This window comes from Anolis carolinensis, chromosome 4 (genome assembly GCF_035594765.1).
Source record: "Anolis carolinensis isolate JA03-04 chromosome 4, rAnoCar3.1.pri, whole genome shotgun sequence".
Taxonomy (NCBI): domain Eukaryota; kingdom Metazoa; phylum Chordata; class Lepidosauria; order Squamata; family Dactyloidae; genus Anolis; species Anolis carolinensis.
The window spans coordinates 236,279,383-236,302,296 of record NC_085844.1 but is presented as its reverse complement, the minus strand read 5'-3'; the positions used below and the strand labels follow the sequence as shown (position 1 = coordinate 236,302,296).

Sequence of the window (22,914 nt, the reverse complement as noted above, 5' to 3'; positions counted from 1 at the left end):
ATTGTGAGTATTTTGTTTCTGAAGTAAATGCTATTCATTTAGTTAGTACTGTGTGTTAGGTCAGCATAGACCTCAGTGTTTCTGGGTGATAAGCAAAGGCATTGAGACCCAACTTGTCCAGAAAGGCTTATTACAACTGCTGGATCTTGTGAGATATTTGCTGCAGGAGAAATATCTGTATTTCCAGCGAAAGAATACAGTTGCACATGAGTAGCAAGTCACTTCCAACATGTTGATGGGGAAAAATGTGTTGTATCTCAGAAGTTTTTAGCACCTTACAGGATATTTTTGCCCAGTCCAGCGTTCACATGGCATTTAGCCCAAATTTGAACGGACTCCCTCCCTTCCCTCACTCCATGCTCTTTACCATTAGACCACAAATATCTTTCCCGCTCTCTGCTGTAGAGAAGGACGCTTCGGTTTTCAGACTTGGAGAGATGTGGTGAGCTAAGGGCAGGAGGGATCTGCCATTCAGAAGAGAAGCGCGGCTAGAGTTTCCAGATCTATTTTAATTTCAAATTACTTTCTTAATATTGATTGTGGGAACAGAGCAAATCCTTGTATGCTGCTTGCCCTGGGAGAGAGAGAAAATAAAGCCACCCAACTTTCGGGTTGATGCTTCCAAACCAAGAACGTGTGCGGTTGCATTTTGCCGTGCACAAAATGTACAACGGTTGGTTCTTTTCCTAGGCATGCCTCCCTTTGCTGCCTCATTCGCTATTTAGATTTAATGCACACGCCAGATGAGTGTCTCAAACAAAACAGGGCAGCTCATTTATGTTCCACGGAGTCTGCAGCATGTTTTCAACTCCAGAAAACATGCTAAGAGCAAGGGTGGGGAAGTCCCTTCTCTTATGTGCTAACTCAGCCTTCCAATTATCCCTGGAGATGCGCATGAGTGATGAACTTCACTGAGTAAAAGGCCCTTTTCTTGCAATGATAAAATGTGCCAGTGCAGAGGGAAGGAGGGCAAAGGGGAGAGGGCTGTTAACCTTTTCTTCCTGTGGTTTTGTTCCCCCTCATTGCATTTACATTGGCCTTGAAGAGCTGGGACATTCTACAGATGGCTTAGGGTCTATAAATTCTTATTGAAACCACAAGGAGCCAAGTACAACAGGTAGCCGTCCAGACATGTCTAAGAGGGATAAACTCCAGTGAAAAGGGTAAATAACATTTTGGGTCCTTTTAAGCTTTATAAACATATTCATCAAGCCAGGTATCCTTAAAGCTCTATTCACACTCTACTGCTGTTGTACTATTCTGTACATTAGGAACGTTGGCTCAAACAACAAAGGTGGGTTGATTGCAAATTGCTCTATGAACTGAAGAAATGAAGGGAGTCCCCACTTCAAGGTCTGTTCAAATGCTTTGCTCTTGCACAGCTCTCAGTTTATGCATCACAGCTTCCTTGTTGGATGTGCAGAGTAAAACAGGTTGGTATTTTGAAGTCTTCTAGGTGTTGTTAAATGTCATTGTTGGGTTTTATCCCTGGAATGCACAAGTTTTTGTGTCATCAAGTTTCTAGTCCTCAATGAGTAGCTAAACTAGAGACAAAGCTAAGCTCAGTGATTCCTTATCTCACATTCCTATTCGTGTTTCCTAAAAGGGCTTTGTCTTTTGTCTTTACTGCTGGCCACTTTGATAACGTAGTAATGGAATTTCTGTGAAGGAAATTCCGTTTAAGTTTAAACCGCCCTGGGTTGACCATGCGGTCTCCATCATTTTAAAATCTCTTCACTCTAAGACCTTTTCTATCAATAATGTATTTCTTTTAATTCAATCAATATTTTTGAACCAAGGTTCTGACTCTGCAATCCTAAACCATGTTAAGGAATAGAAGCCTATCTCTTTGCACCACACCTAAGTTTCTGCTGGTTATGGAGTTTACTCCTGGTATTCTGCTATATTTTGGTGGAATTGCCCCAACTGAGGGTTATTTTTGAGCCTTACAACTCAGATTCCCCAACAGTCATCTCTCATCTAAACTTAGAGTTGCAAGCCAACAACATTTGAAGAGCTACAATTGCATTAAATGGCCTGTGTAGAAGGGGCCTAGTTGATTTGTTTTGGAAAATTGTAGAGACTCTCTAGCCAGTTCTTTGAACAGTATGACATCGATATCCATGGTTTCATTTATCCATGCATGACAAAATATGTCATCTGCAAGCATTTTCTAGGTCATCCATTGTGACTATGTTATTCTTGGGCCAGAATTCCTTCATTTCAACAAAGTTCCCTATTATAAATGGCTCTGCATATCTATGCAACATCCAGGAGCGTACCAATCATGGATGTATGAGTCATATTGTAGTTACTTAGCATGGTCCTTCTCCCTCAGTCATTATGGCACCAGGGCTCACCCTCCATTCTGTTCTGCATCCTCTTTCTGGCTAGAAGCGTATAATGAAATGTTCCTCATTTTGTATCCCTTAGTAACCACTTCATTTGACCTTGATCTGGGAACAACCCCATCAGCCAAGATTTCTCTCTTAATTTCCAAACAACAAAAATATGTCTGTCTGTCACTCTTTCTCTCTCCTTGAAAAAACAAGCTGCTAGCAAGTGTGCTTGGTATTTGTTTGCAGAATAGCATCATTAGAGGCCATCTGTAAGTCTCAGATTTGCACTGAGAAACTTGGGACAACCCCAGTCTAAATACATGCTGCAACAATTATGAATACAGTGGCAATCTTCAAGGAAAGGGGCATCATAGTCTTGTATCTTGGCAGATGTCCAACTGGAGAAAACTATATTCTACTCACTGGAATCCCTTCTCCTGTTTTAATTGGATATGGTTTTCTTCTCACCCTGCTGTTGTGATGTGGTGAGAGACAGCTGGCATTCTTCAGCCAGGCGCATCAACATTAGAGGATGTGTGTGTGTAATAAAACCTGTATGGAACTTTCTGTTGTGTTTGTAAAGTCTTGTGGAGGAATTTGCTAAGATGAAAAGGGTGCATGCAAATTAATTCTTTCATAACTCGTAAGAATGTGAATTTCTTTTGCCTTTTCCTATGAATAACAAAGGCAAAAGGATAGTTTTGCATGCAACTCTGGCCATTTTTCAAACTACTATGTGGTAGTTTTCATTTGCATAGATTTGATTTTCTTTTTACAAAATGAAAAGAGGGGGAACAGCATAGCTGCAGAAACATCCACCAGAAATTTGACTGTTGTGAGGATCTGTTAATAGCTCATATTGCAACCATGGCAAGAAAGGGATTAGACGCAAAGCTTGAAAGCTAAAATTGTCATTATGAAAACCACTTACTCTGTAATATTGTAATGTTGATGCACTTATTTTTTGTATCATGAACCTTATTATATCCCAAGAGACAGTCAAGAGGAAGATTTGCATGCAACCTCACTTTCTAAATGCCTCTGAAACAGGTAATTTAGAGGATGGGATTGTGTGTGAGAGAGCCTTGAAGTCACTTCTTGACTTATGGTGACCCCATGAATTTATTTATTTATTTATTTATTTATTTGCAGCATTTATATTCCGCCCTTCTCACCCCAAAGGGGACTCAGGGTGGATCACATTGCACACATAAAGGCAAACATTCAATGCCATGACATAGAACAGAGACAGAGACAAGACACAGGCACCGGGCTGGCCTCGAACTCATGACCTCTTGGTCAGAGTGATTTGTTGATTTGTTGCAACTGGCTTGCTTTCCAGCCTGCGCCACAGCCCGGTCCTTAGGCAAGGAATATTCAGAGGTAGTTTTGCCAATGAGTAGCTAAAACCCTGCACTTAGTTGTTTGAGGGATTTTTATATGCAGTAACTCAGAACAATATATTACTCTCTGCTTTGGTTTAGTGATAGTGCTGTTGGCAAAGGAGGCTACACAATAAGCCAGATCTTATCAATTGCTGCTGTGGTTTGGATCTGGAGGGATCCTAATATTGGCAAGTGACTCTTGGTTTTATATAGATCCTGGTGGTTTGGAATCAGTATTAATATCAAAGATGGTTTGAGATAAAATACTTACTAGGATCATTGTATGTCTGGCAGATAGAGAAGGACAGGGTCTGTTACTAAATGATGAAGGCACGCCTTCCAATAAGAATTTTGCCTCCCCAATAGGTTTTCCTTTGGTCTCCAAATTTGTAACGTCGCACACATTGAACATTTCCCACACTTGAGAACTCTTATATTTGTTATAGCAGAGAAATCGGTTTTTTAAGGGATTCTTATTTAAAGAATGATGTCCTCATTTTGTTCCAGTTTCTCTTAACCAGGGTCGGTTAAGAGTTTTTTTTTAATACCGAGGGCCAGATTTCCTTTCGGTGGCCTTTTAATTTCTTTGGATTCCTAAGGACTGTCAGGGCTCTTCCATATAGCCATATAACCCAGAATATCAAAGCAGAATAATCCGCAATATCTGCTTTGAACTGGGTTATCTGAGTCCACACTGCCTTATATCCCAGTTCAATGTTTGGTGCTAAATTCGCAAATATAGTAATTCCTACATAACATTACCATGTATTGAACTGCTTTTTCTGTTGATTTGTTGTAAAACATGATGGTTTGGTGCTTAATTTGTAAAATTATAATATAATTTGATGTTTAATAGGCTTTTCCTTAATCCCTCCTTATTATCCAACATTTTCGCTTATCCAGCGCTTTTATTTTTCAGTGATTGGTTTGTTTTTTTGGGGGGGGGGGAACGTGCCAAAATTCTGTTCGCTTACACTTGCAAATTACCTAGGGCGCCTCAACTGCGCCCCTTAGAGGATGGCGCCACAGGCAATTGCCTAAATTGCCTCATGGTTGAACCGCCCCTGCTCTTAACTATATCCCCAGCAAAGACTACTGGATTAAGCAAGCTGGAATGGAGTCAGATCTGAGACTGTCAATTCAAGAAGGCAAGAGATTAGATAAGAAAAAAGAGGGAAATTCTACTTACACATTTTTGTTACCATATCTCTAATATTTCACAGATGAAAACTGGGAGCTGTGTGACCAAACAACATCAGAGTGTGGTCAAGATGACAAAGATTATACTGGCCAACACATATTTTGGTACCTCAAATGCTCAACCAATTTCTGAGTTTGTTTGTCTTGCTGATTCCAAAAATGGCACCAGATTTCCCCTATCAGCTCTAGTTTTTGAGGTACAGAATATGTGCCTTGTACCTGTCTTCATTTACTGTCACATAGAAAATCATGATAACCAAATCTAAGCAATTAGAGCTTATGTGGTCTATCCAATACAATTTTTGGAATCAGCACACCAAATAACCACAGGAACAGGCATAAGACACCAAGATATATTATTGGGCTGTATTATTAATAAGGAAGATCACACAACCTAGGAGAAATTGCAGTAATTTGCTTAACCCCAACCTATAGGGCAAGATTCTGCCCCCTCCTTTCCTTTCTCTTGCTGGGTTGAGTACAAAATATTTTTTCACATTCAACTCAGTTTGAAGCAACTGAAGTTATCAGAGGACAAAGGGGAAGAGTTGGAAGAGGGGACAACAAAAATATGAGGAGATACCATCATGAGTTTTGCCCCAGAATCTTTTGCAGTGTTTGGGAATTATATGGCCAAGACGATGGGATATTTGGTAGTCATGATGATGAGGCTGACTTCAAGATGTCTTCATGACATCATCATGATTACCAACTAGTCTGATCCAGAAGAGCTCTTCTTAAAGGCCAGATCACTTCTTATATTTTTATTATTTATAAATCTTCCTTGTGTCAGTCATTAAGAGAGACTTCGGTCAAGAAATCAGGAGAAGACTAAGACTTTGAAGGACAGCCATAAAGGAAAGAGACAAGATCCTCAGGTGTAACGATATATCATTAAATTCAAGAGTGTTATAGTATTTCCAATTCTTGTGATAACTGAAAATGAAAAAAGCTTCAAGGAAGAAAATAACTTCATTTGAAATATGTTGGAGGATAATTCTGTGCATACAATCAACTATCAAAAAGACAAATGAATTGATATTAAAGCAAATCAAGCTTGAACCCTCACTAGAAGCCAAGATAACTAAACCCAGCATTGTCATATTTTGAACATATCACAAGCAGACATAACTCCTTTCAAATAATATTTGGCAAGATATTAGGAGAGGAAGACTAATACATTACAGATGGATAAACTCAGTCAAAGAATCTATTGATCTGAGTTTGCAAAACCTTGATGACAGGTGACTTAGAGATCTCTCATGTTCTGAAGTTGACTTGAACATCATACAAGTACAAAGATCCATTGAGAGCAAAGAATCATTAATATGTCCAGTCTCTACACAAGTGGTATTATAATTCTATCCTGTATTTTATTAGGTCCTTATCATCTATGCACTCTAATTCATCATTTTATTCTTGCATTGCTGCTTCAGTTTCTCCACCTATGTAGATGATAGAACTGTGCCTGGTGGTTGACTGATATTATTAACTGTTATAATATTCTCGTTTTACATTGTATTACTGTTTTTATCTTTTTATACTGTGAATTGTGTTTATGTTGTTTATTTTGTTCAATTATGTTGTTTGGGCTTTTGTCCCATGAAAACCACCCCAAGTCTCTTCAGGGAGATGGTGGCGAGGTATAAATTAAGTTATTATTATTATTATTATTGACACAACGACATAGTATGACACAGCAAACAACATAGATATGCTGGATTTCGTATCACAAAATCACAAGTCGAACACTTCCCAAGCGTTTAGGACTGTGTGATGTATTTTCAGATGATGCGAGCAGATCTCAGTAGGCTGGCCTTTTGCAGTTGGCAGATTGTAATTTTGTCAATGTTTATTGTTTCCAAATGCTGGCTGAGATCTTTTGGTACAACACCCAATGTGCCGATCACCACCGGGACCACCTGTACTGGTTTCTGCCAGAGTCTTTGAAGTTCAATCTTGAGGTCCTGATAGCGGCTGAGTTTTTCCTGTTGTTTTTCGTCAATGCGACTGTCACCTGGGATGGCAACATCAATGATCCAAACCTTTTTCTTTTCCACAACTGTGATGTCTGGTGTGTTGTGTTCCAGAACTTTGTCAGTCTGGATTCGAAAGTCCCACAGTATTGTTACGTGTTCATTTTCCATCACCTTTGCAGGTTTGTGATCCCACCAGTTCTTTACTGCTGGAAGGTGGTACTTGAGTCATAAGTTCCAATGAATCATTTGGGCCACATAGTTGTGCCTCTGTTTGTAGTCTGTCTGTGCGATTTTCTTACAGCAGCTGAGGATATGATCAATGGTTTCGTCAGCTTCCTTGCACCGTCTGCATCATCATGGAACTCAATTGACAGACCCAGTCTTTTAAACTTGAACACGCCTATCTGTATTTTATAATGCGTTTTATGAATGTCTTATGTAAGTTAATTTTTTAACTGATTTATAGTGTATTGTACAGTTTTTATATGTGTGTTTAATTGTAAGCCGCCCTGAGTCCCCTGTTGGGTGAGAAGGGCAGGATATAAATATTGTAATAAATAAATCAATAAATCATCATCATCATCATCATCATCATCGTCGTCATTATTAAGTGCATTTCAAAGTGGAAGGTTGATTCTCCCTCTTTGGAGATCTTAGGGAGAAATCTGTAATTATTTCTGTTTAGTAAAAAAAAAGAAAAAAAAAAGAAGGTTTAAGTCCAAAGTGAACTTTAAAATACTAAATTAAGCCGACCAGTGGAAAATTTAGAGATCAAACTTGAGAAAACATAATGAAATGAAGTTTCTTGGCTGGGCTGCCCCCTTATTTCCCTTTGCTTCTTCTAGTCCACTAAGGTTAGAGAAGGAGAGGGTACCACCATCAAGGGACCCAGCCAGGCGGGAGACACAAAGGACACCTCCAAATCTGGCGCCAGCCACAAAGACAGGAAAACCTTCTGATATAATGCTTCCTTTTAGAGCATGTCTGGATCGATTTGTCACATTTAGAAGTCCTGTCTATTTTGTCAGCTCCAAAAGAACTCCTAACCTCAAGCTGCAGCTGAGACAGTGGAATGAGTATTAAACGATCAGAGCCATTATATCTTGGCTTCCCCTTCTCATCTCTCTAGCAGAAAATTCAGGGCATGAATTATGATGCTTCATGTTTTTCTTTATTTGAACAGCAGAAAATCGTTTCAAGTCTACCTTTAGTCAACAATGAGCTTCTTGACCGTTGCCAATAAGTGGTATAAATGAGGGCACACATCCATTCCTCTTTCCTTATTTTTCTCTTCTGAGAATAACACCCCCCCCCCACACACACACACACCGCCATTTAATGTCAGTCTACATCTGGGGCCAGCTGAACTCTCAATCATTTCTTTCTCAAATAAGGCTAATTTGTAAGGAAAATGAAGAAAAGAGTGTGCAGGCTCAAATCTTCTATTTAGTGACGTCAGTCAGGATGAAACCTAATGTCGGATCCTGAAAGAGGCGAAACAGCAGGGGAGTTTCCACATGTCTCTCATCCAAATGTCAACCTCAATTCAGCTCAGTGGTAATTCATTGGCAGAATGGGTCACGTAAGTGTTGCCAACCCATTACCAAGGTCAGAGCAAACCAACTGGAAGCGCCTTGGTGAAATGACAGAAAAAATAATAACACCAAATACCACTGGAATCCATTGGTTCCTTCCAAAGTATTGCACATGTTTCCAGTCGACCATCCTTGTGTGGTTTACCAACTACATTCAGCATGACTCTTGCCACAGTTAATATTGTTTGCTAGTTGAAACCCACAGGAAGTCAGTTCATAAGAGGCTTCATAAGAGCAGAGGAAGAGCCCGAACTGGGTCCTCCTGCCTCAGTTGCAAGGAGTCTGGGCTTAATGCTAGTATTTTATTGGACAGTCTAAATAAAGGTATACCTCAGTTAAAGAGAGAGTTATTGGCATTACTTCTTTTACAGGAACAACATGGCAACAGTAGGGAGAGTTTCCTGCTTCACAAAAACAATAATAGACTTGAAGAGGCAATATTAGCAGTAATAAAGTAAATGCTAAATATCAGGAAACTATGGTTTGGGACTTCACTCTTTTGAAACTTCTACCACCAACGAAGATTTTATTTTAAATTTGGACAATGATTGACAAGGTTTACTGACAAAGAACCTAAAGGTTTTTCAAGATGTAGTAATACACAGTCTTACAAAGTTCGATATTCTGTGCCCTGCAGTTTTACACAGATCAGACGAGCTGAATCCCAAAGAGCAGTTAGTTTATTACTGCCAATTAAGTGGAGGTTTTACTGCTCTTTGCCTGAGTTCCCACATGGCCAAGAAGGGAAGTCGCTTTACCTGTGGATTCCTACATGGGCAAATAGTTCAGCTGGATGACAGTTAGGGTCACTCTCAGCTCTTTGATATAGACTCATAGAGCAGAACCTGAGCCAACAGCCCACACTGGCATTATATAGTGTAAATCTTCACAGGTTAATTTACACATTGACTATGCTATGCAACACATGTTCCATGGCAACTTTGTACAACTGAATGCATAACCAGATGTGCACCTGCAGTTGCATTTCCTCCTGCATGCACATCTGCATGAGGGTGCTCATTTCTGCATTTATTTATGCATTTATGCATAAAAGATTTGCTTGTACAACCTTCAGGTTTCTCAGCCTTGAACACAATATAAATTGAATAATAGAATCATAGAAGTGCAAGAGACCATAAGGGTCAAGTTCAACTCCTGCTATACAGTAACACACAATCAAAGCACCCCTGACAAGTGGCCATCCAGCCTCTGCTTTAAAACTTCCAGAGAGGGAGATCCCACCATGCTCCAAGGCAGTATATTCCACTGCCGAACCGTTCTTACCAGCATCCATTGCTGAATCCATTGCTCCATTGCGTCCTAGTCTCTAAGGCAGCAGAAAACAACCTTGCTCCCTCCTCGCTGTGATCTCCTTTCAAATATTTGAACATGTCTGTCATGTCACCTCTTAGCCTTCTTTTCTCTAAGCTAAACATACCGTATCAATCAAATGCTATAAGGAAAGTTGCCCATGCATAAGATGCTAATGGCATTCTAGCCTCAAAGTGATTAGACTCGAAAGAAACACCCTGAGCCAGACCTGTTTTCAGCTCAATTGCTCTCCAAACACATTACTGAACAAGGTTAAGAAAGAGAAAATCAGGCTTCCAGATTTCTTCTCCCTGCCTAACTTTCGAGTGTCAGTAATGAAATATACAGCTTATTACTTAAGCAATCGTCATACTCTTTGAGTAATGCTGGGACTTTTTGCCAAGATGCCTTCTGGCCTCTTGCATTTTCGGGAAGCCAGCTGTAGACTTAAGAAAAAATCAAAGGGGAGGAGAAGTTGGCATTTACCAAGCTCTGCCATACACTTGTTCCCTGGGAAACAGCCACTGAAACACCAGGGGATGAATGAAAAAAATAAACACTAGCCTGTAGTCCATGTTGCTGATAGAAAACTTCATTGGTTGGTTGGCTGGCTGCAGAAATGCTTTTTATGGGTGATCCCAGACTTTTCAGTAGTGGTTTCTCAAAGCGGTCCTGGTGGGAAAGGTATGCAGGGAAGAAAAGCAGGGCAGGAGAAGGGCTTCTCAGTGGTCCAACTGGCTGGCTTCCAAGCCAAAGGCAGGACGCTTAGATATAGTGATGCTCAGTCTAAAAGCTTACATGACTCCCGATTTTCTCTTGGGAACATGCTTGCTTTCAGCTTGATTCAAATTGGCTTCTTAGTTTTATAAATGGCGCTTCTGAAAGATCTGGCCATGGTTGGTGTAGTGATGAGATGCTGGACTGGGTTTTAAGAGATTAAGGTTCAAAGGTCCTTAAGACAGAACAACAACAACAACAACAAAATCCTCAGAAGACTGGTTGAACTGATGATATTGAAATAATAATTCTTTTTTTTTCAGTCTGACTGACCTCAAAGGGTTGTGGCGAGGATAACTCAGAGAGGAACAAAGCCATGTACGTTTCCCTGAGTGTATTAGAGTAGTGATTCCCAAGCTTTGGTCTTCTGGATGTTTTGGACTTCATCTCCCACAATTCCTAACAGCTGGCTGGGATTTCTGGGAGTTGAAGTCCAAAGCAACTGGAGGGCCAAAGGTTGGGAACCAATGTATTAAGGAATACCTGGGATATAAGTGCAATTCATCCATTTAATAATAGGAAAAGAAAAAAGTTTAGCCTGGTGTTTAAGACCTAATTGCATGATCAACTGGTTCTAGGGCTGCCCCAGGAAAAGCATACATAAGTAAGGGAATTTCCCCACCCTTGCAATCTTAATTACTATGTACAGACTTGGAAATTTTAGCATATCTTAGATGCACCAAGCTTTGCTAAGCAGGCTGAAATTCTAAACTTCTGGCTGATCAGATTGAGACATGTGGCATAGGAAGTATTCTTGAAGAATACAAGCAGTTACTTACCAGACCTGTAGAAGCCATCAGGTAGAACAATGCAACTGTCTTAGGTGAGAAGGCCGGGAGATGCCTTTAGAAGTCTTCCAGATGTTCTCTGTCCTTTCCCTTCTCTTAGAAGACAGAACTGTGTGTGCCATGTGGCCTCTACTCCACCTCCTAAACTAGACAGTTGCCTTCCACTATGGAAGAGGGAAACTGTGCCAATGTTTACTCTGTGAAGCTGTGTTCTAGAGTTGATATACAAAATTGTTATGATTATTATGCATTTTATATTGTTGTATTTTATATTGTGTATTTTATACCACGGTATTTTATTGTATGTTGTTGGGCTTGATCCCCATGTGAGCTGCCCCGAATGCCCTCGGGGAGATGGGGTGGGATACAAAAATAAAGTTGTTGTTGTTTTGTTGTTGTTGTTGTTGTTGTTATTATTATTATTATTTTGAAGAAAGTGTCAACAGCCAGTTTAGTCAGCTTCTATACATAACATGATGGTTGTCCTTTGTTCCCAGAAGAAAATGTTGATTGATATAATGCATGTACAGTGTTTCCTCACTTATCGCTGGGGTTAGGTTCCAGGACCACCTGGAAATCCGTGAAGTAGGGACACTATATTTATTTTAACATTTATACATTATTTTAGTAGTTATGCACTATTATAAGTCTTTATAAACCAGTCGTGTGTTGATAAATTGTCTCCTTCTCCTCCTGTTGCTGCTTGGGCTCCTTTTCTCTCCCTTTGGCTTCTTCTTCCTCCCCTCCTGAGGCTGTAAATTGTTATTTTTTATGATTTATAATAGTATTTTAGCGTTTATTGAAAAACCGCAAAACAGTGAATCTGCGAAAAGTGAACCGCGAAGTAGTGAGGGAACACTGTAAAGCTATTGCGAAAAAGATGTATCCAGTTCCTCTGGCTTTTTGTGAGTTTTAAGAAGTTATTGAACAAATATATATTCAGTTCCTTTGGTTGGTCCATTTGTCTGGTTTTTAAGTTGGGTTTTTGTAGTATTTGTGATATTGCTGGTGGTGCCACCATTGTAATTATGAATACCAGAATTTATGAGCTTGCAAGTCTAGCTTATGACAATGAAATACTGTACAGGATGGACATCCTGAATATTACCGTTCAGAGTGTGGATTGTCAGTGGGAAAGGTTATCCAATATTGGTGAATGCGCCACACACATGAATATGATGTCTTGTATTTTGAAATGTTTAAGACTGTTGTGTTTTGTAAAGAGAAAGAAAGAGAGCAATTCTTACTTCTCTTCCCACCCACATTATGCGCCTTTTAATTGTAATGGCTGCTGCTCACTGGAGCATTCAGAGGTCCATCCAAAAAAAGAACGTTTTGAAGTTGCGATGATTAAATAGACTGTCAATAAATCAATTGGCTTGCTGTGAGTTTTTTGGGCTGTATGGCCATGTTCCAGCAGCATTGTCTCCTGACGTTTCACCTGCATCTGTGGCTGGCATCTTCAGGGGTTATGTTGGCAGTGATGCAAGTGTGTGTGTGTGTGTGTGTGTGTGTGTGTGTGTGTGTGTGTATATATATATGGGATATCCAGGGTGGGAGAAATAATCCTTATCTTTTTAAAGCAAGTGTGAATGCTACAATTAACAACATTCAATTGTCTTATTTAAATCCTCTCATTTTTCAGGAGACTGGGAGTCAAGCTGTTTTATAGACTAAAAAGAGATACAAGTAAAACTGTACAGTGAAAAACATGCAAAAGGTTATGATTAACATAATATTAAATGGGGTGGGCATCTTTCAAGGCTGCCTTAGATAGGCTGTTGGGAATTGTGGAAGGTGAAATCCAAAATACCTGGAGGGTTTTGGAAAAGCATGACCTGTTAGTTATAGCCTTTTGGGAAAAAGCATTCATTTGGACACATAATCTTTTTGGAAAGGAACGACTTCCGGAGAAGAGCTAAAACTCATTTGAGTGAATCTTCTCTTTAGTGGTAAACATCTATTAGTATTCATGCAAGGCAATGTGGCTTCAGTTATTTGACTGAACCTATTGTCTCTGATCTGTTAGGAACAGAGATATGCCAGTGCATAAAAATATACAGCAGACTTTCAGAAGTATTATTTCAGTTGCCCCCAAAACATCTACTCTCCCTTAAAACACCTTGGTTTTAGTCATGCTCTCAAGAGACAAAATGAAGTAGTCTTTGTTGAAATAACGCAGTTGGTTAACTTACAAACTTCATGTATACAGGTACAGTGCTTATCAATCCAGTTACGGGAGCCCCCAATGGCGCAGTGGGTTAAAGCTTTGTGACTTGAAGGTTGGGTTGCTGACCTGAAAACATCCAGGCATCCCCTGGGCAATGTCCTTGCAGACAGCCAATTCTCTCACACCAGAAGTGACTTGCAGTTTCTCAAGTCGCTCCTGACATGAATCAAAAAATCCAGTTACAAGTAGATTTGAAGTAGTTTCTCTGAATAGGTGACACAGGGAATCTTTCTTAGAATCAACAGTCCAAAGTCCAAAGCACCTCTCAGAGTCTAATAAAGTCTGTTCAGTCTGAGAGTCCAATGGTGTCTCATGTTGTCTGAGAGTCTAATAGCATCTCATGTTGTCTGACCTGAAAAAATGGGGTCTCAGGTGTGAATAGTCCCGTATCTTAGGAAACTAAGCTGGAGTGATAAGAAACACCATAATGTTTACGGACTGGAACAAAGTGCAATATGATCTGATATGATGCCACAGGAATGTGTATGTAGATTATTGTTGTTTTAAATTGTTTATTTTATGATGTTTTATACATATTAGTGATGTAGTTGGACTGTTGTTTGCATGATTTTAATATGTTGGGTCTCTTGAGGGAGAAAAGCAGGATATAAATAAACATTTTTGTTGTTATTATTATTATTATTATTATTGACACAAAGACAGAGTATGACACAGCAAACGAGATATATATGCTGGATTTCATATCACAGAATCACAAGTCAAACACTTCCCAAGTGTTTAGGACTGTGTGATGTATTTTCGGATGATGGGCGCAGATCCCAGTAAGGTGGCCTTTTGCAGTTGACAGATCATAATTTTGTCAATGTTTATTGTTTTCAAATGCCAGCTGAGACCTTTTGACACGGCATCTGTGCAGCAATTACCACCGGGACCACCTGTACTGGTTTATGCCAGAGCCCTTGCTGTTCGATTTCGAGGTCCTAGTAATGGTTGAATTTTTCTTGTTGTTTTTCATCAATTTGACTGTCACCTGGTATGGTGACATTAACAATCCAAACTTTTGTCTTTTCCACAACTGTGAGGTCTGGTGTATTGTGTTCCAAAACTTTGTCAGTCTGGATTCGAAAGTCCCACAGTATTTTTGCATGTTCATTTTCCACTGCCTTTGCAGGTTTGTGATCCCACCAGTTCTTTACTAGTGGCAGATGGTATTTGTGGCATAAGTTCCAATGAATCATTTGGGCCACATAGTTGTGTCTCTGCTTGTAGTCCGTCTGTGCGATTTTCTTACAGCAGCTGAGGATATGATCAATGGTTTTGTCAGCTTCCTTGCACAGTCTACATTTTGGGTCATTAGCTGATTTTTTTATCTTAGCCTTAATTGCATTTGTTCTGATGGCTTGCTCCTGGGCTGCAAGAATCAGGCCTTCTGTCTCCTTCTTCAGTATAACATTCGTGAGCCATAGCCAGGTCTTCTCCTCATCAACTTTTCCTTCAATTTTGTCAAGGAACTGTCCTTGGAAGTTGTTGTTGTTGTTGTTGTTGTTATTGCTATTACTATTATATCTGGGTCACATGGTCTGCAGTCCCTCCCACAATATAGAGTTAAGATAAAACTGCATACCAATTCACATATACAAAACAGTAAGCAATCTGAATTATATACAGGCAGGGCTATAGCCCGGGGGGGGGGGGGCGGTTAAGGGTTCAACCCGAAATGTTTCAGGTTTTTAAAGAAACCTGGTTTACTCATGAATTTTAACTGGTTAACCAAATCCCCATGAGTGTCCACTGAAGTTTATGTGTCTTGAGTGTCCACTGAAGTTTATCGATGGAGCCTGATTTCTAAATTATTTTATGTATGGAACTACTCTTCATGATTCCTAAGTTTCAAACTGCCCCCAATTTTTTTTTTCTGGCTATAGCTCTGTACACAGTAGAGTCTTGCTTATCCAACCTTCGCTTATCCAACATTCTGGATAATCCAATGCAGTCTGCCTCCTGCTCGGATCCAGTTGTTTCTCTAGGCAGCAAGGACTGAACTTTTTACGAATGTTGTTACTGTAAGCTCATTTTATGCAATTCTATCTTTATTTATAGTCAATTTGTTAGTAGCCAATGTTTTTGTAGTCCATGTTTTCAATACAGTGCGATGTTTTGGTGCTAAATTCGTAAATACAGTAATTACTACATAACATTACTGTGTACTGAACTGCTTTTTCTGTCTATTTGTTGTAAAACGTGATGTTTTGGTGCTTAATTTGTAAAATCATAACGTAATTTGACGTTTAATAAGCTTTTCCTTAATCCCTCCTTATTATCCAACATTTTTGCTTATCCAAAATTCTACCGGCCTGTTTATGTTGGATAAGTGAGACTCTACTGTACATGGGGCCACTGGTGGCACAGTGTGTTAAAGCGCTGAGCTGCTGAACTTGCGGACCAAAAGGTCCCAGGTTCAAATCCCGGGAGCGGAATGAGCGCCTGCTGTTAGCCCCAGCTCCTGCCAACCTAGCAGTTTGAAAACATGCCAATGTGAGTGGGCCTGGGCTGTGGCGCAGGCTGTTGAGCAACCAGCTGCAGCCAGCTGCAATGAATCACTCTGACCAGGAGGTCATGAGTTCGAGGCCAGCTCGGAGCCCCGTGTTTGTCTTGTCTTTGTTCTATTTTAAGGCATTGAATGTTTTGCCTTATATGTGTAATGTGATCCACCCTGAGTCCCCTTCCGGGTGAGAAGGGCGGAATATAAATACTGTAAATAAATAATAATAATAAATAGATCAATAGGTACCGCTCCGTCGGGAAGGTAACAGTGCTCCATGCAGTCATGCTGGCCACATGACCTTGGAAGTTCTACGGACAACGCCTGCTCTTCGGCTTAGAAATGGAGATGAGCACCAACCCCCAGAGTGGGTCACAACTGGACTTAATGTCAGGGGAAACCTTTACCTTTATCTATAGACCTTTCCTTAATCCCTCCTTATTATCCAACATTTTCGCTTATCCAGCCTTCTGCCGGCCTGTTTATGTTGGATAAGTGAGACTCTACTGTACATAACAAATAATTAAGTAGAGGAGGCTTGTGGAAGGTTGCTCTTTCCAACAGAGGGACGAAGTTTGCCCATGCCTGATTCCTACACTGTGGGATGAATGCAGCATGGCACCACTTTGACTGCCAAGGCTGGATGTTATGCAATCCTGTAGTGTGTTTCTGCTGAGGCAGCAGCTCTCTTGGGCCGAGGAGAGTAAAGTCCTTGTAAAGCTACAGCTCCCTTCATTCTGCAGCCCAGGAGGAGGAGGTGGAGGAGGTGGAGGAGGAGGGCTGTGTGCGGAGTGTGTGCTGCTCCATGTGCCTGGAGTCCTCTCGCCCTGCTTCACCCCCCTTCCCCAAACCGGAGTCTCCTCCTCTTCTGGCGAGGGAACCTGCGAGCTGCCCCCAAGCAAGCAAGCGAGCGAGCGAGCGAGCTCCATCCAGCCAAGCGACCCAGAGGAACCCGCCGCACATTCCCCAAGAAGCAGCAGCAGAAGAAGAAGCAGCCTTGCAGGCAGGCGAGAAAGGCTTCTCTCTCTTTCTCCTTGGCAGGGTCCACGCGAGAAAGCCACCCACAGCCCGGGAGTTTCAGCTCGGGATTTGACCCCTTTGGGAAGTTGGCACATGGCTCCTGGAGCGCGTTGAGACTCAGTCCAATAGACTGGTTCTGCTACTCTGTTTCATTCCTTCCAGGCGTCGCATCGGAGTGTGCCATGTTCCCATCCTGGTGCCTCGTTGGGCTCCTCGTAGGTAAGAGAAGAGTTGGGGTTGAGTTTCTCCTCTTGTTGTTCTTCTTGTTGTTATTTTGGAGGGTCTAGGGTTGTCTGTTCCTCCCCCGACAGCTGCCTTGGAGATCCTTGGGCGCATCCACACTGTGCAAGGATTGCAGTTTGACCCCAACTTCACTCCCACGGCTCAGTCTTGGAAGTTGTAATTTCACAAAGTCTGTCGCCTTCTCTGCCAAAGAGTGCTGGCGGCGACTCACCAAACTACAGCTCTCCAGGATTCCATAGCATTGAGCCATGGGAGTTAAAGTGGTGCCAAGTTGCGTTAATTGGACAGTATAGACCAGGCATGGGCAAACTTCGGCCCTCCGGGTGTTTTGGACTTCAACTCTCACAATTCCGAACAGCCGGTAGGCTGTTCGGAATTGTGGGAGTTGAAGTCCAAAACACCCGGAGGGCCGAAGTTTGCCCATGCCAGGTCTAGACGTACCCTTGCAGAGAGAGATGCGACATGATAGTGGCGAAGTTTGTGTGTTTGTGTAATAACCGCTTGCTCCAAGTTCTTGTTTGGGTGCCCGCTGCCTTCCCGGTCGGAGTGTTGCGAAGGTGTGAACCCGGCACGGGATTAAGTCGGATTCACACGCGTACAGATGGCAGTTTGGCTCTTGGAAAGACTTCTGAGTGTCTGGAGCGTATGGATCGTTGCCTCGTCCCTCTTGGGGTGTCATAGTTAGCAGCCAGAATGTTTCATGAATGCTTAACCTCTCCAAAAGCTAAACTTGAAGTTTGTCTTGAAGCCATACGTCTCCATGTTCCCTCCGATCTTGGCAAGATTTATTCAGGAGAGGTTTCTCCTTGCCTTAGTGAGAGAATGGGATTTGCTCAAAGTCACCAAGGGGACATTTCCATATCTGAGCAAGGATTTGCACCCTAGTCCCTTAGAAGCGCCATCCAAGAAGGAAACCTCTCTTCCTCACTGGATTGCCATTGAAAGCCACTCTGTCCCAGGAAAATCAGAGCGCCTTATATCTGAATAAACCTATAGAGAATTGCTACACATGAACTTCTCCACACATAGTCTTATCCGTTTTGATGAACCTGGATTTCCACAGAATTCAAGTTAGAAAGTCGCAGTTAGTCAAGAGGTAGAAATATGAATTCATTTTTTGTAGGCAGGGAAAACTCAATTTTCCCCAAATGCCTATTATGAAATGTCTTATGTTGCTGTATAGCAGACATGGGCAAACTTGGGCCCTCCAGGTGTTTTGGACTTCAACTCCCACTATTCCTAACAGCCTCAGGCTCTTTCCTTTTCCCCTTCAGCTGCTTAAGCGGCTGAAGGGGAAAAGGAAGGAGCCTGAGGCTGTTAGGAATAGTAGGAGTTGAAGTCCAAAACACCTGGAGGGCCCAAGTTTGCCCATGCCTGCTCTATAGTAACCCTGATCATTTGTCCCTAACTATAATCTGAAAGAGTGATGGGATGCCAGTTTTTCTTCACCGCTGTTTAACACCAGATTTGGAAGAGGAAGAAGCCATAAAGAGGTGGTAATGGGTAACTCATTTGTATTAAGTCCCAGTCCATTAGCTCCCTCTTATTAAACTTTCCCCTGTTGCGCAGAGTTAGGTATCTGCAAATGCCGGAAACACATTCAGGGCTCGCTCTGTTAAATGCTCCTTAATATGCAGTAGGACAGCAAGAAACAATCAGACTGGACATTTAATCAATCTGGAGCAGGGGGAATGCATTTTGTATATGCCTTCGGAGAGCTAGCGTGTTTGGAGTGCTGAGCTTGGACTCAAGAAAGCCAAAGTTCAGATCCTTGCTAAACCGTAGAAACAAACTTGAGGACCTAGAGAAGTCACACACTCTAAATCTAGAGTGGAATCTTGCAAAAATCACAGTCTCTCCTCTAAACACAACTTGCCAATAAAATCCTATGTCACCATAAGTCAGAGTTGACTTGAACTTACATAAGAGTTCAGTGGATTTTTATTGGGGTTTTTGCTTCTCCTGTCTGTTTGCCTTCCACTCTTTTCAGAGTAGCTTGGAAACCGTTCTCTTTGTCATGTTTGTTTTAATTTTTTACAAGGATCCAGATATCCAGTAGGAAGGCAGGAAGACAGCTCTTAAAGTAGCAAGTGTATATGATATATTAAAATCTGACTCTTTGACTGGATATACATGAGGGAATCATAAGGGTCACAAACTCCAAGTCATCCTCTTCTTCTCCAGAGTCCTGTATAGATTTGCTGCCTTGTCCTAACACCAGATGTTGCTGCTGTGGAGAACAAATGCAGTGGCTGAAGGAAGAGACACTGCCACACACAAAGCCATCAGCTAATTCCTTCCCATGGCAAGTTCTGTGGCTAAGCCTGGATGAGCTCTGGCTCAGCTTGAATCCTGGGTGGTTGCCCTGTGACTATGCCAAATGCCTGGGACAAATTCCAGTCGGGTGGCCCCATTAGCCTATTATAACTAGTACAGCAAAGGCTAAACCAGTTTATTATGGCATGGTTTCCTAGAGAGAAGAGCTTTCTTATTTTCATAGGGCAATAGATATGGATCTATAGATATCTATATCTATATATCGATATTAGATGCAAGCGCACCAATTTTTTTGGTGCTGTTTGGAATGCCCCCTACTTAAAGTCCCCTTTTGCAGATATTTTGCTGTAACAAAAGGATTATGTGCACATCTGTACATGTGTTAGGGATCTGCTTCTATTTGCCATGGCAGGGAGCTTGCTCAGAGGAGCCAACGCCAGTCTCTCACAGCTAATAAAAGATCACAGTTAATAACCAAGGAGGAGCTGGCTGCTGACTGTAGCCAAGCACCTGAACTTGGTGCTGATCAGAGTCGGAGAGAAAGCTTTTTCTTGGCTTTGCTAGCCTTCCTTCCCAATGCTCCCTGTTTTATTGAACAGGTTTAACCAGCCAGGCAGAAATATTCATGGTAATGTTTTCCCTCTTTGATTCTGGGGTTGTTCCCTCTCTTTGTAATTTTTGCCCTCTTCCACCTTTGCAATCTTTTACAGCACTGTAGCTTTTGATCAGGCAATGTATGTATTCATTTGCATATCATAGTATTTCATCTGCCCAATATAACCCAAGTGTACTTGGCAGAGCACAAATTAAAAACACAAACTGCAAGCTTGCACTGAAACAGAGCTGATAAAAACAAGAGAAAACCACTAGTGGCACATACTAAAACGAAAAGTAAACATTTTCAGGTTTTTTAAAAATGGGATTAAAGAGTGAAATGTTCTTAAAACAGTTCTGGAAGTTCCTGGGATTTTTTAAATAAAGTTTTTACCCAGCACCAAAGACAGTATAACGTAGACAGGAACCAAGCAAGTTTCTTTGATGAGAGCCACCCACAAATGAGAGCCAACACCTTGCAGTGGTTTGAATGTTGGACTCTGGAAACTGGGGCTGAAATCTCCTCTCAACTATGGAAACCAACTAGGTAATCTTGGGAGAGTCATACACTCTCAGCTTCAGATGAAGGCAAAGGTACACTGTCTTTGAACAAATCTTGCCAAGAAAACACTGTGATAGATTTGTTTAAAGACAGGGGCCACACATGCACAGAAACCCACCTCTGGGGAGCCACAACTGAAAACTCATTGTTTTCTCTTTGCCCATCTCATCTTCTTTTCTAAGGGCACTGGAAGAAGAACGTCACTGGTGACGTTTACGCCTTTGAATCACTTTATCCAAAGCTGTTTAGGGTCCTAAAATTCAAGAACACCACTTGACTGGGATATTCACTTCTTCATATGAAATACAAGGCAGTGCAAAATACTGATATAGTGTGACCATGTCAGCCAATTTCCCTAACAGGAGGTTGTCCTGTTTGGTACCAACCAAAGTTTCCAGGTTATTTTTAGAGGCAACCCTAGATATAATGATTAGCAACAATCCGAATGGAATATTATTACAATGTTAATATGTGCATGAATAAAATATGTCTATTTATTAACATTTGTTTAATAATTATTGTATAAAATATGAATATTGTATTAACATTATTATAGCATGGGTAAAACACATGTACAAAATGAAAGAGAAGGAGAATACATTTATTTATTTATTTATTTATTTATTTATTTATTTACAGCATTTATATTCCGCCCTTCTCACCCCGAAGGGGACTCAGGGCGGATCACATTACACATATAGGCAAACATTCAATGCCTTTTAACATAGAACAAAGACAAACAAACATCTGAGCGGGCCTCGAACTCATGACCTCCTGGTCAGAGTGATTCATTGCAGTGATTCATTGCAGCTGCTCTCCAGCCTGCGCCACAGCCCGAGACCATTATTTTATGTAATCAGTGGACATCTTTGGTCCCAACATATGTTACAAGGAATGTCCAAATTAGTATTGTTGTTGACACTGTCAGGTTGTTATTGAGAGTCCAACTCAAGCTTTACAAAGTCACTGAAAAGTAACTACAGTAGAGTCTCACTTATCCAACACTCGCTTATCCAACGTTCTGGATTATCCAACACATTTTTGTAGTCAATGTTTTCAATACATCATGATATTTTGGTTCTAAATTCGTAAATACAGTAATTACTACATAGCATTACTGTGTATTGAACTACTTTTTCTGCCAAATTTGTTGTATAAGCTGATGTTTTGGTGCTTAATTTGTAAAATCACAACCTAATTTGATGTTTAATAGGCTTTTCCTTAATCCCTCCTTATTATCCAACATATTCACTTATCCAACATTCTGCCAGCCCGTTTATGTTGGATGAGACTCTAATGTTCAATCACAGAGCCTGAATATTGGAAACATATTTCTGGGCACTTCAAGATTCCATCTGGAGTAATTGGTATTTAGCTTTTGAAAACTGGTATTCATCACATTTTGAACAGTTACGATATGTGGACAACTGCAACTAAAGAGAAATTGAAGACAAAAGTATGAAATAGAAAGGAGCAAGAATGAAGGAATGTACGGTAGCAAGAAGGATGTTTTAGTTATTGCTATGTGCCGAGTTGTACAAATTATCTTCTATCTACAGTTAGAAACATTTACAGTTTATTTTAACATTGTGTCACTAGCACTAGAATAAAACAAATTGAAATTAATTTACAGATAGCATCTCATGATGTCAATTCATCATATATGAACAGCAATTTACCTCCAGCATGCTGGAGAATGCAAAGATAAAGGGGGTCAAAACCTTTTGGACACACATTCTGGATTTTCATAGACTCATTTTACTTGGAAGAGACCATAAGTGTCATCCAGGCCAACCCCCTGCTATTTCATTTCTGAAATATCTAGTTAGACGACTTACTTTTATTCTTACTACAGTAGAGTCTCACTTATCCAACATTAACGGGCCAGCAGTACGATGGATAAGCAAATATGTTGGATAATAAGGAGGGATTAAGGAAAAGCCTATTAAACATCAAATTAGGTTATGATTTTACAAATTAAGCACCCAACATCATGTTATACAACAAATTTGACAGAAAAAGTAGTTCAATACGCAGTAATGCTATGTTGTAATTACTGTATTTACGAATTTAGCACCAAAATATCACGATATATTGAAAACATTGACTAC

At 40.8% G+C, this 22,914-nt stretch overlaps 1 protein-coding gene across 1 annotated transcript in view; it reads left to right on the top strand.

The window, feature by feature from the left end:
* The first annotated feature begins 16,865 nt into the window (after positions 1-16,865).
* apcdd1l (APC down-regulated 1 like) overlaps positions 16,866-22,914 on the top strand; it is a 46,074-nt gene continuing 40,025 nt past the window's right edge. The window contains exon 1 of the mRNA XM_062978974.1: positions 16,866-17,346. Within this exon, the coding sequence (XP_062835044.1) occupies positions 17,310-17,346 (37 nt within the window). The 5' untranslated portion in view covers positions 16,866-17,309. The remainder of the gene's footprint in view (positions 17,347-22,914) is intronic.